General features: G+C 52.6%; 1 protein-coding gene across 10 annotated transcripts in view; it reads left to right on the top strand.

Moving 5' to 3' along the window:
- Positions 1–15,375, top strand: part of FMNL2 (formin like 2) — a 116,711-nt gene that overhangs the window by 51,547 nt on the left and 49,789 nt on the right. For all 10 annotated transcript variants that reach the window (XM_038142011.1, XM_038142008.1, XM_038142004.1 and 7 more), the window contains exon 2: positions 12,993–13,076. In XM_038142011.1, coding sequence (XP_037997939.1) covers positions 12,993–13,076 — 84 coding nt within the window. The remainder of the gene's footprint in view (positions 1–12,992; positions 13,077–15,375) is intronic.

Raw genomic sequence — 15,375 nt, 5'->3', positions numbered from 1 at the left:
GACTAAAATATTCCCAGGAAAGCCTCTTTATAAATAATTTTTGGCTGTTTCTGTCTTCAAGCCTGAATCTGTTCAGTTCCTGATTGTGCTGACAGCCAGCCCAGCTCCTTCTGCCTGGGATCTGCACTTCCCAGTCCTTGGATATTCACAGATAACTGAATCCAGCTTCCTTCTCCAGAGCCATCCTGGCAGGCAGATTAATTCAGCCAGGAATTAGGGACAGTTGTGCCTTGAAGCACTCGAGGAAGAGCAGATGTATGGAATAATTTCCCCATTTTTGTGCCATCAGCACTGTAGCTTGGCTGCTCTGGGCTGGGTGATCCATCACAGGTTGGATTCAGTGCTCTTGGAGGTCAATTCCAACCTCAGTGATTCCATGATTCCGTGATTTTGGCAGCGCCCTCGGTGTGCTCCTGGCAGGAGATACCAGTGTGTGGTGTTGCAGCACAATCCTCCATCACAATTCCGGTTGTTTTCCAGTTTATAAACATTCATCGAAGGGAATTGTGATGAAATCCAAGTTTTGTCTGGTTGCAGGCTTCCTGCAGCAGGAAAATCACGAGGTGGATGTCTGGGAGGGTGAGCAGGTGAAGTGTGTCTGACATGAAAAGATGAAATTAGAAACCTATTTGTGGATAAACAAAGGGAATTGTAAACATGTGTTGCCGTCAGGTGAGAAATCCTGTGGGATTCAGTTGTAAGGATGACTCTGGGATGACAGGAGCTGGAGAGAAATTCTCTCTTCTCTCTTCTCTCTTCTCCCTCTTCCTTTCCCCTTCCCTCCTTTTCCTGAGTTTAGGTGCCTGCTTACATTATCCAGAAATTTGGGATTCATCTTCTCCCAGAGACTAAAAATAGCGTCCAGACCTGCCTCGGGAATGGGAGCCCAGCCAGCACAGCCTCAGATTTATTTGGAAAAAGTAACCTAGTAGGGATTTTATGGGCGAGTTCAAACATTTATTGGTCTAGCACCTACCTTTGGGACTGGTTTTGGGACGGCCACAGTAAAAGTGCTTAAGGAATAAGCAAAGTGATCCCTCAGGAGGAAGCTCCAAAGTGGGATAAGTCTCCCCTCAGTCTTTTTCTCCAACAAACCAAGAGCCCTCAGCTCTTCCTTGTATGGCCCCTCCAGGGAAACAAGGAAAAAAAGGATCAATCACCTGAGATGCAGGGAAACTCAGGGAAATAGGGAAGAAACCCCTCCCAGATCCAGGGAAATATGAGGGAAGGGGGATAAACCCAGCCAGAGCCACAGAAACTCAAAGAAATTAAGGAAAAATCCCCTAGAACCAGGAAAATAAAAGGGAAGGGGGATAAACCCCCTCAAATCCAGGAAAACTCAAGGCGAGTGAGGATAAATCTCCCTAGATCCAGGGTAAGTTGAGGAAGTAAGGTTTAAACCCCCCAGATCCAGGGAAACTCAAAGAAATGAGGTTTAAACCCCCCTAGATCCAGGGTAAGTCAAAGAAATAAGGTATAAACACCCCCAGATCCAGGGACACTCAAAGAAATAAGGTATAAACCCCCCTAGATCCAGGGTAAGTCAAAGAAATAAGGTTTAAACCCCTCTAGATCCAGGGAAACTCAAAGAGATGGGGTTTAAACCCCCCAGATCCAGGGAAACTCTAAGAAATAAGGTATAAACCCTCCCAGACCCAGGAAAACTCAAAAAATTAGGTATTAACACCCTCAGATCCAGGGAAACTCAAGGAAGGTGGGGTTACCCACCCCGAGATCCATGGAAATCCAACGAAAGTGGGGATAAACTCCCCCAGATCCAGGGAAGCTTAGGGCTGATGCATTCCTGGGTCTGGCATGTGTCAAATACCCACGTCCAGGAGGAGGGAGCAGGACCAGGCAGGGCAGGTGGATGAATTTGGAATCAGGGCACAGCAAAGGCCAGGTTTTCTGGGATAGGAGCAGAGGGAGGGCAGACAGAGGTGTTTGCTCAGGGCCACGTGCATTCCCTGAAATCCTGATGCCTCATTCTTGGCAACTCCGTGGAGCCTTGAGCGCTTCAGAAAAATATTTCAAAGAGGCGCCGTGAAATTTGTGTCTGGTGAGGCAGCAAAATCAGGGCTGGTGTCTGAAAATGCTGGATTTTAGTCACTTCAGTCACTCACACAATGCCCGTGTGTGTGTGAAACACGTTTTTAGTGATTTATTGCCAGCCCAGGCAGACGATGTCAGGGAGCCTTGGGGACAGTGACACCAGAGCACGGGACACAGCAGCCCTGCTGCAGGAATTATTGTTCATTAGGGCTGGAAAATCACAGGATTTGGGTTTATTTTGGCTTTCCTGCACCTCCTCTGCTGGGCTGGAGTGGTGCCCGGAGTAGTGAGACCTGTAAATATTTCCAGTATAAATCCAAGTTTGTAACTTGCTGTGAAAAATTCCCTTGGGATTGAGGCTTGGTGTGTGAGAGCCTTTTCTGGTGTTTACATTTTTAGGTGTAATAGGCTTCCAAATAAATTGCTTTCCCTGTTCAGTGAGTACTTGAGTGCAGCGAAGAGTATGTAAATAATTTGCATTTTTTAAGGAGATCTTTTGATTTATCTGCTCCCTCTGGGCAGCGTGAGGGGACTGCAGAGACCTGGATTGCCTGGAGGATGTTGGGAAGAGAGAATTGGGAGTTCAGGGAGAATTAAAAAATTAAAAATAGGCTCCAGTTCTGAGCATCTGAGTGAGTTCCTGGCTGCCCCCAAAGCAGTAGTTTTGTCTGGGACCTGGTTTTCCAAGGAGGGCTCAAGCTGACATTCACTGGAGACAGAAAACCTGGGACCAGGCCCTGGGCCAGGCTTTTTATCCCTGACTTCATTTGTTTTTCTTGGTTTATCCAACCCTTAATCTTATTCAAATGAAGGTTTTGTTCCTAGAGCAGCATCCATCAGGGTTTCCTCTGTCCTGGGACTAAACCATGCTGGCCCCGTGGGCTGGATTTGCTCTTGGATTTTATTTGTGTCCCTTTAAACGCGTCCCTGTGGTTTATTCTGGCTCTGGGGGGGATGTTTTCCATCTGGTTGTGTGGGGGTGCTGGTGGGATTTTGCCACGTGGGGGTTTTTCGTGGGTGCTGTAGTTGAAATCTCAGTTGGTGTTGCATAAGGAGCTCCCTTGGAATGAATTCCATGGGTTTTTATCGGCACGTCAGGAGAGTGCTTGTGGGCACAGGTTGTCCAGAGGAGCTGTGGCATCCCTGGAAGTGTCCAAGGCCAGGCTGGACAGGGCTTGGAGCAGCCTGGGACAGTGTCCCTGCCATGGCAGGGGTGGATGGGATGGGCTGCAAGGTCCTTCTCAATCCAAGCCTCTCTGAATTCCATCATTTCTGATGGGAAAATACACGTCATCGCTATCATAGAAGAGTGTGTAGGGTAATTTGGGATCATCATCTGCCTCAAGAATGCAGTTAGGTGAAGTTTAAGTGTTTGGATGAGAATTTTATCCAGCTTTTCCTGAATGAGGTTGACTTGGCCGACGTCCCTGACCAGCTCATCCCTTTGGAGGGGAACTGAGGGATCCTCCATGTGAGGGGAGCTCGGGGGGGATTTTGTTCCACCCACCCTCTGAAAATCCCTTCTCATCCTCAGCAATACCACAGAAATCACAGAATCCCAGACTGTTTTGGGATGGAATATTAAATCCCATCCCATTCCACCCTGCCACGGGCAGGGACACCTTCCACCATCCCAGGGCACTCCAGCCTGGCCTTGGACACTTCCAGGGATCCAGGGACAGCCACAGCTGCTCTGGGAATCTGTACCCAGCCTTCCCACCCTCACAGGGAGGAATTCCTTCCCGAAATGCCCTCCAGCTGTGGTGCAGTGGGGTGTGCACAGCTGCCAGATGGGCTTCAGCAGCTGCCAGTCACAGCTGCTGCCTGGAATTTTCCTTTTCCTCCTGAGCAGCTGATGGATGAGCAGCAGTGCAGCCCCACAGGTGACACATGCTCCACTTCCAGAGGGTTTGTAGGGAACAGCATGAGGGGATGGCATCTTCTGACTCACAGCAAAGCTGCTTTTTTAATGGGATCTGGGGAAGAGTTCCAGAGAAAAACTGAAATCCCTTGGGGTATTTGGGATAATTGTAGGGATGCTTGGACCTCACTGCTCTGCCTGTGCTGCTGTGAGGCTGCACAGGAGTGGAAAAGGTGTAAAAATGGCTGGAGCCCCTTTTGTGTGTGTTTTCCAGCATTTTTGTGCCCTGCAGTCTGGGCTGCCCCATGGATGGAATCGTGGGCACTGCCCACCACGTGTGCAATTCCCAGCACAGCCTTTGGAATACACATCTTGGTTCTTTGGGAGCCTTTTTCTCTGACATTTCACTGAAAGGGCTTTAATTTTGGGTTTTGTGGTTTGCCTTATCAGCAGTGAGCGATTTGATGAAGCCGTGGGGCGAGCTCGGAGTGAGTCAGGCCTGGCTTGGCCGTTGAAGCCTTCCTACCATGGAATTCTTTTCCAGTGGTGAATTAATGAGGCCTCAGCTTTCCCAAAACGTGAGGCCATTCAGCTGAGTCCGGGTTTTTGAGAGGAACAGGCAGCTCTGTGGTCACTGCAGCCCTCGGTCCCCAAACCCTTCCAGAGGTTTCCTGGATAAAGTTCCCTCAGCGGGGTTGGAGGCGGCGTGGCTCTCCCTGTGTGAGGAGAAGAGGTTTAGGATCAGAGAATCAGAGAATCCTGAAGGTTGGAAAAGCTCTCCAAGATCTCCAATCCAGCCATTCCTCAGCACTGCCCCATGTTTTCAGGTGCCACATCCACATGGCTTTAGATTCCTCCAGGGACGGGCACTGGGCAGCCCATTCCAACGCCTGCCCACCCTTTCCATGAGGAAATTGTCCCTCATGTCCAGCCTGTCCCATCACTCAGGGAGCGATCCCACAGTGGCTCCGTGTCGCTGCTGCCATCCCTACAGTGCCCTCTGGCAAGAGCTGGGAAGGAAACGCTAATTTATGATGAATATGCAAATGGCAGTGCTGATCAGAGGGAGCAGAGAGGGGTGACAAACACAGAAGGGCTCAGAAAAGTCATGGAAAACCACAGTGGGGGCAAAACATGGGAATCTCAGTGTGTGGCCCGTGGGGCAGGAAGCCCTGGCTGTCCCCAAGCCAGGCTCCATCAGGATTCCAGGCTGATGTAACGGGGCCATAAACACCCAGGAAGTGATGATGGTGTCCCAAGGAATATTCCCCCTTCCTTTCCACAGCATTCCTGGGTGCTTCAGTCCTTCCTTACCAGCTGAGGAACCACAGGTTGTCACCACAGTTTTCTACATCCCAGCTTTCCCCTTCCATGTGTGAAGTGAACATTCCTGGATGACCTCAGGCCCACAGAGATGCCCCTGGGGAGTCATGGATCCAGAATTCAGGAGTTTGACTTGGGTTTTTCCCAATAATTCCCCAAGGATGAGCTCCACATGCCGTGTCCTCTCTCCCCAGCAGGTCCCTCCATGCTGTGGGAGCTTCTCCTGCTCTTCCCTACGGATCCAGGGCATCTTCAGGAGGAGGAAGGCCTGGTGCAGGCAGAGCATTGGTATTTTTAGATCAAAGACAACTTTAATAAAAAAAAACAGGAGAGGAGAAGGAGGATTAGAACAATAAGCACATTTAATTTTAGCCTAGCTTGGATTCCTCATAAAGTCAGGGAACTTGGAGCTCGCTTCAGTTGCCTCTGGCTTTCCTAAATAAACACACTGGAGCAGGGCTGGGAAGTTAAGTAGCACAGAAAATTGCAAAAAGTTGCATTTTAATATTCTAGGAGAATATTAAGGGCTGTTTTACAGGCCAGGCCCTGGAATTAAATTTTAATGCGGTACCAAAATCCCAGGGTTGTTTTGGTAGGCAGCTCCTGGAGCTACACAGAGACTTCTTCTGCAGAAAGGGTCACAGGACAGGGGTTAGGAGCAGGGCAGGGTGAGGAACCTTCTCCAGCCATGGCAAGTGAGCAGGATTTGGGGCCAGGATCTGCTGCTTCTGGAATTTTGTAATTTCTTCTGGAATTCTGTAATTTCTTCTGGAATTTTTGTCTAGAGAAGAGCAGGCACAGGGGGAACCTCACTGATCTCTACAGCTTCTGGACAAGAGGGTGGAGTGAGGTGGGCTTGGGCTCCTCTGCCATGTCCCACGTGAAGGGATGACAGGAAATGACCCTAAGTTGCACCAGGGGAGGTTCAGGTTAAATGTTGGGAATTTTTTTTCCCCGGGAAGAACAGTCAGGCATTGGAATGAGCTGCCCAAGGATGGGTGGAGTCACCATCTCTGGGAGTGTTCAAGAGGTGTCTGGATGTGGCACCTGGGGACGTGGTTTAGGGATGGCTGTGGTGATGCTGGGTTGATGAACTCGATGATCTTCAAGGTCTCTTCCCGCCTGGATGATTCTGGGATTTTGGGAATTTTCCCCCAGGATAGAGGCCTGGTTGGCACTGCCCTCCTGCGCTGTGGGTGACCTGCTCAGTGTGTGTTTCACCTGGGAAGTGTATTGGGGTGAAGAATTGTGGAATCATTAAGGTTGGAAAAGCCTTCTAGGATCATCAGATCCAAGCACTCCTCCAGCACTGCCAAGGCCACTTCTGACCCCTGTCCCCAGGTGCCACATGCCCCCATTAATGCTGTACCCAGATGCTGCAGACCTGTAGTAAAGCTCAGGTTAGAGGTGATTCAGTGAGTGGGTGAGGCAGGAGGTCCCACTGGTGACTCTTGGTGGCTCCAAGACACCACCACACGGCCCCTGTCCCCTCGGTTGTCCCAGGAGAGGATGAGTTGGCAAGTTGGAGTTGTCCTGCTCCAGCCTCAAAGGATGAGCACAGAGCCCTGGGGTTGCTCCTGCCTGGGCACCCTCCTCGTTCTGAACTGGTTCCTTTTCACACCAGCTAAATTTAGGGATTGTGAGAGAACATTTCCAGCCTCAGCCATCACAGCTCTGACAGCCAAGGGTGACAGTGTCACATGAACCCATCTGAACTGATTTATGCTGCTTTTCGTTCTCTTTTTAATGGTTTTGGAATTTGGTTGCTCTTGGATCCTGGTCGCTGGGAGGATGTGGGCAGCCCAGTGCCAGGAGGGAAACTTGGATCCACTCAGGAGCTGGGGTTGGGTTCTCAGGCTCCCTCCAGCCAGGGAAGGGCTGCTCTGCCTCAGTGCTACAGGGGTGGGAGGTATGGACTTGAATTATGGGCCAGTTTTGGGTCTGCTTTGTAAGAACTCACTGGGTATTTATAAAAGTTAAAAATACTTCAGGCTCTGCCTTGAAACAGCCCTGAGTGAAATGCAGGAAAAATCAGGAGTGCAGCTCGTGGTGGTGGAGGCAGTGAGATAAACCCCGGAGAGCTGCAGGCAAAGTGCTGTGCCGAACCTGAGGAGGTGGGAAGGGGCACGGATGGGCTGGAGAATAAACTCAGACTGGGAAGTTCCAGGTGAGGATAGGGAGTCCTTGGAGCCTGGAGTAAGGGCAGAGCTTTGATGTGGGTGTGTAAGTCTGAGTCACGAGGACCGAGACTTGTTTGAAGTGTTTTAAAGCCCTGATCTTTTTCCTAAGTGCTGCTGGGAAGCCAGAAACGATCCAGGTTTGCTTTTCCATCTCTCTGGGAGCAGTGGAAGGTGGGAGTAATCCCAGTCAGAGACGGGACAGGAGGAAAAGCCAGCTGGGAGTTAATTCCCAGGAGTTTGAGTTACTGTGCAGCTCTCATGGAGGAGCAGTGGGAATTCCCTTCACCCTCACCCGCCACATCAGGGTGTGTCCTGGCAGAGGAGGTGCTCCTGGGATACCTTTATTCCTTTGAGCTCAGCAGTGCCTTTATGGAAGTGGGGAGTTTAACCCTTTGCAGGGATGGTTTTTGCTGTCCCTTCCTCCAGTGCCGGTGTTGGTCAGACTCACTTTCCCCTGCCAGGCTCTGCTTTCCTGCCTTTTTCCATCCCCATCCTTCGGATGGCGAGGACATCCCACATTGTAGGGCTTCATGAGCTCCTGCTGACACATCCAGGGCCGTTCATGGGAACAAATGGATCAGGAGGACTCTGTGCTCATTCCCAGCACAATTAATGCCAGGATTCATTAATAAAAGGGATGCAGACTTGAAGATGATATGATCAATGAGAGCAGCAGCCCAATGCTGTTAATTAGCAGTGCTATTAATTAGCAGGGCTCATGCTTTTGAGTCAGTTGAGTTGCTCCTGCACTGGTTTTCCAAAACATTGGGCCTTTTAATCCTCAGGAAAACGAGGGGTAAGTTGGAAAAAGCACAGCTCAGTCATTCCACCACTGGCACTGGAGTTGGTGCTGGTGTGACCTGGGCTGCCGGTGGCACCTGGAGGCATCTGCTGGTGCTTCCCTTCCCAGCTGGGTGCTTTACCCTGCTCTGCCACGTGGGATGTGTTTCAGCCTTCTCCCTGGATAATGCTGGCTGCAGGAGCTCTTTGCCCCCCAGCACTGGGGCCACCACGTGTGGCCACCAGCAGCTCCCTCAGTGCCCTTTTTCCATGGAAGGGGACAGCAGGACAGCCCCAAGGGACACGTTTGAGACCAAGGACAAAACCAAGCCGTGGTGGTGGTGCCCAGATCCTGCAGATCAGTCCTCAAATGAGATTTTTAGTGCCAAAACCTGGAATTGGAGGCTCCTCCAGTTTGGATGGAGCTGGGCTTTGTTTCATAGGTTCAAAATACATAAATTTCCTTGTTGCACTCTGATTTTATTTTTAACTCTTCAGCAATTTAATGTTTTGGAGGTCTGCTTGTTCTCCCCCCAGTTTTCCATCTGCTACTGTGATTAATTTAGGGCCCAGCTTTACGCAGCCAGCCCGCAGCACACCAAAGGCATGGAAAGCTTACCTAGATTGTTTGGCACGTAGCAGCAGACATGAATAACTTTGGAATTCGGGGGGGAAGAGCGAAGTGCCGTGTTCCTGGAGCCAGGATGGGCTTGGACGGGAGCCCTTGCAGACAGCAGGAGGCTGTGCAGGATCCAGCTGTGCTTCCTCCAGGTTTGTGCTGGGAGGTGTTGCTGAGCACTCGGAAGCGGAGGGCTCCGGTTTCCTACGGCCTCTCCAGGCAGGAGGACGTGCCAGAGCTTGGCTTCTCCCCCTTCCCCAGGCCTGGAAGCACCGTGAGGTAGTGGAAAGTTGCAGTGAGGGAGGTGGGACCGATCTCCCCAGGCTGTGGGAGGAAGGAGCAGGGTGAAGCTGTGGAGCTCACCTGGGCTCGGCTGCTCAGCCACGGGGGCAAAATAATAACCTGGCCAGCAATTTATTTACTTTGAACCTGGATTGTTAAAATCCAGGTTGAAAAGTAAATTTTTAAAATAAAATTTAAATTTAAAAAATAAAATAAGCTGGATGGTTATTTTTCACCTGGATTGGGAGGAGCCATCCCTGGCAGGGCCAGGGATGGGGATGGAAATCAGCAGTGAGACACAAGATGAGGCTGCTTCAGCTGCAGTTCCCACTGACAGGAAAGGGTTTTATGGGATCCTCGTGGCAGCTGGGGATCCAATTAGAGGTGCAGCTCCTCCTGAGCTGCTGGCAATCTGCTCTGCTGGCAAAGGGTCTCCAGCTGCACAAGTGGGTGGTGACACAGGGGACACGGGCAGGAGTTTGGATTGTTTTAGGAAGGGAATAGTTCTGCTCTCAGAAGCCTCCAAAGCTCTAATTGGGAAAAGATGGAAAGGGAAACCACAGGACATAGACCTGTCATTAACTGAAGGGCACTGGGATGTGTGAAGCCCATGGCTGTAAGAGCTCCAGTGGCCAGGAGACGTTGGTGAGTCATTCCAGGGACCCACAGCGAATAAGAAATCCAGATGACCAATGTGTCTGGTTGGGTGGGACTCCAGCAGAGCTCCTGGAGCCAGCTCAGTAGCCTCTGCCTCAGATCCTGCTGCTGTGCCTGGAGTTAGGGACCTGGGAGCAGTGCACTTGGATTTCAGGAGCCACTTGGGGTTCTGCCATGCAGGGATGTAAAAAAAACCAAACTGTTGCTTCCCATGGAGGTAAAAATGTGGTTTGGGATCCCGTTTTCCAGCAGGGACTGGCTGTTGAGAGTAAGAAGATCCTTGGTCCAGGTTTCAGAGAAGAAATGGGGCAGAATCCTGGAATATCCTGAGCGAGAAGGATCATGGATCCAGCTCCTGGCCCTGCACAGACACCCCAACAGTCCCACCCTGGGCATCCCTGGTGTCCAAAGGCTCCTGGAGCTCTGGCAGCCTCGGGGCTGTGCCCATTCCCTGGGGAGCCTGGGCACTGCCAGCACCCTCTGGGGGAAGAGCCTTTCCCTGAGATCCAACCTGAAATTCCATGGCCTGGCTGCAGCCGTTCCTCAGGTTGTCCCTGATCACAGAGAGCAGAGGTCGGGGCCGTTCCTCGGGAGGAAGCTCCAGATGTTTCCCCTCAGTCTCCTCTTGTGCAGCTGGACAAACCAGGTGACCTCAAATGCTCCACATCTGTCCCTTGCAGACCCTTCCTCATCCCCGTGTCCCTGCTGTGGGCACTCACTGAACCAACCAAGGTGACTCTTTCCTTCCCAGGTCCCTCCAGCAGAGATCGATCAAGGGCTGGCGGGACTGTGGAGGTGAAAAATAACCATCCCCTGGTCCTGTCCATGCCGTGGCGACACTTCACATCTCTTTGTGGGAAGTGAGTGGGTGCATTCACCCTCAGCTTGTGCCCGGGGAGCCAAGCCTGGCTTCACAGGGAGTCCAGAGAGGATTCTCCCTATGGGAGAGGGCAGCGGTGTGTGCAGGGAGCTGCTGAGGGCTGTGTGGAGCAGAGCCTGGCTGCACAGGGTGTGCAGAAAGGATTTTCCTTGTGGGAGAGGGCAGTGGTGTGTGCAGTGAGCTGCTGAGGGCTGTGTGGAGCAGAGCAGAGCGCTCCTGCTGCAGCCTGCCATCAGCTGCCTTGCTTTGGGAGTGAGATCACTGCTGCCTGGCCCTTGTTTTCCCTGCTCAGGCTCTCATCCCTGCTGGAGCCCTGCCACGCTGAGCCCTGCCCAGGGTTCCAGGCAGGTTTCTTGTCCCGCTGCCAGCCGGGCTGCGTAAGCTGATTAGCTCTGAGGAGATCAGGGCTGCACTGCAGGTAAACACTGGAGCTTTTCCTCCAGCTGGGAGCCAGTGGGGCTGTGAAATATGGCTCAGGAGTAAGGAATGGCGCTGGAAGAACCCTCGGGAAAAATACCAAGTGCATGAAATGATAAGCAGAGCTGATAAGGTGCCTGGTGAGAGACTGAGAGGAGAAGCGAGCGCAGATATGATCAGAGCCTATAAATACTGCCAACATGACAGCAGAGATGAGCAGGAGAAAGAGTCATTGTTATCTGATGGCAAACAAGCTCTGGGAGGAGCAGCCATGGGAGCAGGAGGTGTGGAGGGGATCCCCAGGAGCAGGATCACTCCTTGGCTGGGATGGAGCAAATCCTCAGCTGCCCCTCGTTCCCAAGGCTTGCCCAGCTGTCCTGGTGCCCATCAGTGTGGTCAGCGCTGCATCCCCTGGCACAGAATCCCCCTTGGCACCCGTGGTCCTGCCAGGAGCTTCCTTAAATTCCCATTTTCCAGGTGCCAGGGAGGTGTCCTGGTTGGCTGATCCCCGCAGGTGCTGCTTGTCCACATCCCTCCTCTTCCTTTCCCCGGAGTGGGGTCTGCGTGAGGAAACAAAGGAAGTCTGGGCAGAGGATGGGTCTGGGGTGGTTCCAGGGACCCCCAGGACATCCTGCTGGAATAAATCTGGAGGTTGTGTGTCCCACACCTTGGGAAGGTGCTCCTGGAGTGGGATTTCAGTCTGAAACTCTGATTTATTGATTCCTGATTTATTGTTGTGTCCTGTGCCACCGGGACCGGCCGGCTCTTCCTCACTGGGAATGGACGTGCCAGAGGCCTGTGGTCCCCAGGGCTTAGCTGGGTGAACTGGGGCCAGTCTGGGAATTCCAGCTGGAGCCCAGGAGATGCTGGAGCCCAAGAGGTGCTCAGCAGATTCTCCAGCCACCGCTTGGCCTTGCCGTGCTCGGCCGGGCTGATGGGGATCCTTTCCAGAGCTGGTGTTTGCAGAGCTCTCCAGGTGTTCCTGGGCTCCATCCAGGTGTTCCTGGGTCACATCCACTGTTCCTGGCTTCTCCAGGAGCACAAGCACCACAGTTATGCTGCACATTCCGGGCCGGGGCTCTTGGGAAAGCCACCCTTCCCAGAGAGCTGTCCTGGAAGGAGAGCTCACATCAAAGGAGCCAGGAGCGATAGGGATCAAATAATTGCTGCCTCTCCCCTTCCTTCTGACTCCTGTCACTCACAGGCTGGGATTGTTATCTCTGGGGCTTGGGCAGCAGCAATCCTGACTCCAGGATCTGTGTCATCCAGATAAGGTGGCGTGTGGTGACTTTTCCAGCCTGGATAGCTGTTGGAGTGAGATGGAGTGGCATTTTATGATCCTGTTGGGAGAGGACTGTCCTGCAGCCCCAGCTGCAGTGGGAGGTGTTTCCCTTAGGAATGTCCTCAGGGGAAGGGAGCAGGACACAGAGTGGCTCTTGTGCTGTGGCAGCTCAGGGAATCCTGTCCTCTCTGCTGGGTGGAGGTGGATGGTCCCAGAATCCAAAAATAGTTTGGATTGGAAAGGACCTTAAAGCTCATCCCATAGCAGGGACACCTTCTCCCACCCCAGGCTGCTCCAAGCCCTGTCCAGCCCGGCCTGGGACAATTCAGGGATCCAGGGGCAGCCCCAGCTCCTCTGGGAAGCTGTGCCAGAGCCTCCCCACTCTCACAGGGAACATGTTTTTCCTGAAAACCCAGGAACTGGAGCTCAGGGCTGGCCCTCAGTCGCTCACCTCGCGTGTCCCAGCTCTGCCCTTGGGTGCCTCGTGATTCACCGGCGCTCTTGGGGCCAAAACCAACACGGGGAGGGAACGTTCCTGAGCAGCTCTGGCATCAGGAATTGTCAGGAAACAATTCAGCAGGCACAGCCACGCTGCCGTGGTCTGCTGCAGCTGCCTTTGCCTGTGGCTGATCCCTCACAGTGTTGCTGTCTCTCCACAGAATGCCATGAACCTGCCTCCTGACAAAGCCCGGCTCCTGCGGCAGTACGACAACGAGAAGAAGTGGGAGCTCATCTGTGACCAGGTGAGGAGCCTCTGGAGAGCCTTGGGAGATGCCTCTTCCCAGCTGCTCCATCCACAGCGTCCCTGGGCTGAGCAGGACCTCGCAGGACCTGGCAGGACCCAGGGAACTTCTGTTCCCAGGAGCTTCAGACACTCATTCCTTCTGCTCCCTCGTTGGTAACCACTCCTAGAGGCCTTGCAGTGATACGTGCAGCCACCCCAACCCATCCTGGGATTCTGTCATCCCATGATTTGTGCTTCTCCATGTCCCAGAGGGCTGTGAGCTCTGGGCTGGAGTCTGTGCTGGCAGCAGGGCAGGCAGAAGCTGTCTGGTGCCAGCCTGGAGGTGCCAGTTCCCACCTCACAGAGGGATATCCCTTTCCCCTCTGATGCTTCCATCCTGGATTCCCTCTGGCTGCTGAACGCTGCTGGTTTTGCCCTGCACAGGCTCAGCCTGACCTCAGAGTCTTGCAAACAAGAACAAATGAGCAAATGATCAAGTGAGTAAATGAGCAAATGAACAAATGAGCAAGTGATCAAGTGATCAAATGAGCAAATGAACAAATGCTCAGATGAGCAGATGATCTCAGTCCAGTCAGTGTCTGGCTGCCCACGTCATGCTCCGTGGTGACAGCTGGAGCTGTCACCTCCAGGGCCAGGAGGCTGAGCCCCTGTTCACCTCCAGAGGTTGGGAACAACCCCAGGTTAGGCAGTGCCAGATGCTGAGGCATCTCCTTGTGAGCTGTGCAGGCTGTGCAGCCATTAGCAGGATGGGATGGATAAACAAGAATGGCATTTGGGGGCGAAAATGAAATGTGACAAAGTGGGATTTGAATTTGGGAGCCAGCAGCAAAATGCCATGAAGTTCAGCAGTAATGGCTCATGAAAAGAATTGATCCAGCACTGGGAAAGTGGGATGTTCCCTTGGGATGTAAGCTCAGCAGAACCAGGGTGAGTTTGGCAGGAGGTCAGGGACACTGGGATAAAGGCATTTATGGGACACTTCCTATTCAGCAGTTACAGTGGTGGGGTGTCTGATACAGTCATGGATGTCCAGGCTGGTTTGGGCTGGGAGGGACCTTAAAGCCCATCCAGTTCTAACCTGAGGAGCACCTTCCACCATCCCAGACTGCTCCAAACCCTATCCAACCTGGCCTAGGGCACTGCCAGGGATCCAGGGGCAGCCCCAGCTTCTCTGGGCACCCTGTGCCAGGGCACAGCCCTGTGCCAGGGAAGGATTTTTTTCCCAATACCCCATCTAACCCTGCCCTCTGGCAGTTTAAATTCATTGCACAGGTACCTTGAAGTAAAGCTTAGTGAAGAATCGCTTTTTTCCCCATGAGTTTCCTGGGCAGAGAATGTAAAGCTCGAGCTATTTAAAGATTCAGTTTACTGAGACATTGAAAAACTGCAGGAGCTGCTGCGAGTGATTGCAGATTCCCCATCCCTGGCAGTGTCCCAGGCCAGGCTGGACGGGGCTGGGAGCAGCCTGGGACAGTGGGCGGTGTCCCTGCCGTGGCAGGGGTGGCACTGGGTGGCTTTTAGGGTCCTTCCCAAGCCGATGCAGTCTGTGATGCCGTGATTGGTGCCAGGCTGTTCCCGGAGCACCCTGCAGAGGTGTGAGCTCCGTGCTGGGTTCCCGCTGGCAGCAGCGCGGGCAGGAGCTGTTTGATCCCAGCCTGGATGTGCAAATTCCCCCCGGGAGCTGATCCACCCTTCGCAGCTGCTGCTGATTCACTGCCCGGCTCGGGGCTGAGGCAGCAGCGCCAGCAGATGGGAAGGAAATTCGCAATCCGCAGTAATCTCCTTGCACAACTCCATCCACCCCCGGGCTGCATGAGTCCCTTCCCTGGGATGGGCCCTTCCCCTCCTGTGGAAAAGGGAAGCAGGGCTGGGGGAGCAGCACTGGGGGGCCAGCAGCACCAGGGGACCAAGTGCCACCTTCGCCCTGTCCAGCCATCCCGTGGGACACGCTGGGCAGGGAGGACAGCCCGGGGTCTGGCACGGCTCCCTGGGGGTGCTGCCACCCCCCTCAGGCACAGCACAGTGAGCGGGTGGCACTAACAGCACCAAAGTGCAGCAGAGGGGGTGTGAAATATTTATATATTCACCATGTGGAAATATTGCCCTGGAATATCAAAATATATATATATAATATTAATAGTATTATATGTAACATACAAAAATATAGGATATGATCACAATATTGAAATATTGCCCTGGAATATTGAAATATATACATAATATTAATAGTATTATATATAACATATAAAATATAGGATATGATCACAATATTGAAATATTGCCCTGGAATATTGAAA

Source organism: Motacilla alba, chromosome 7, assembly GCF_015832195.1.
Source record: "Motacilla alba alba isolate MOTALB_02 chromosome 7, Motacilla_alba_V1.0_pri, whole genome shotgun sequence".
Taxonomy (NCBI): domain Eukaryota; kingdom Metazoa; phylum Chordata; class Aves; order Passeriformes; family Motacillidae; genus Motacilla; species Motacilla alba.
This window is presented reverse-complemented; position numbering and strand designations above follow the sequence as displayed.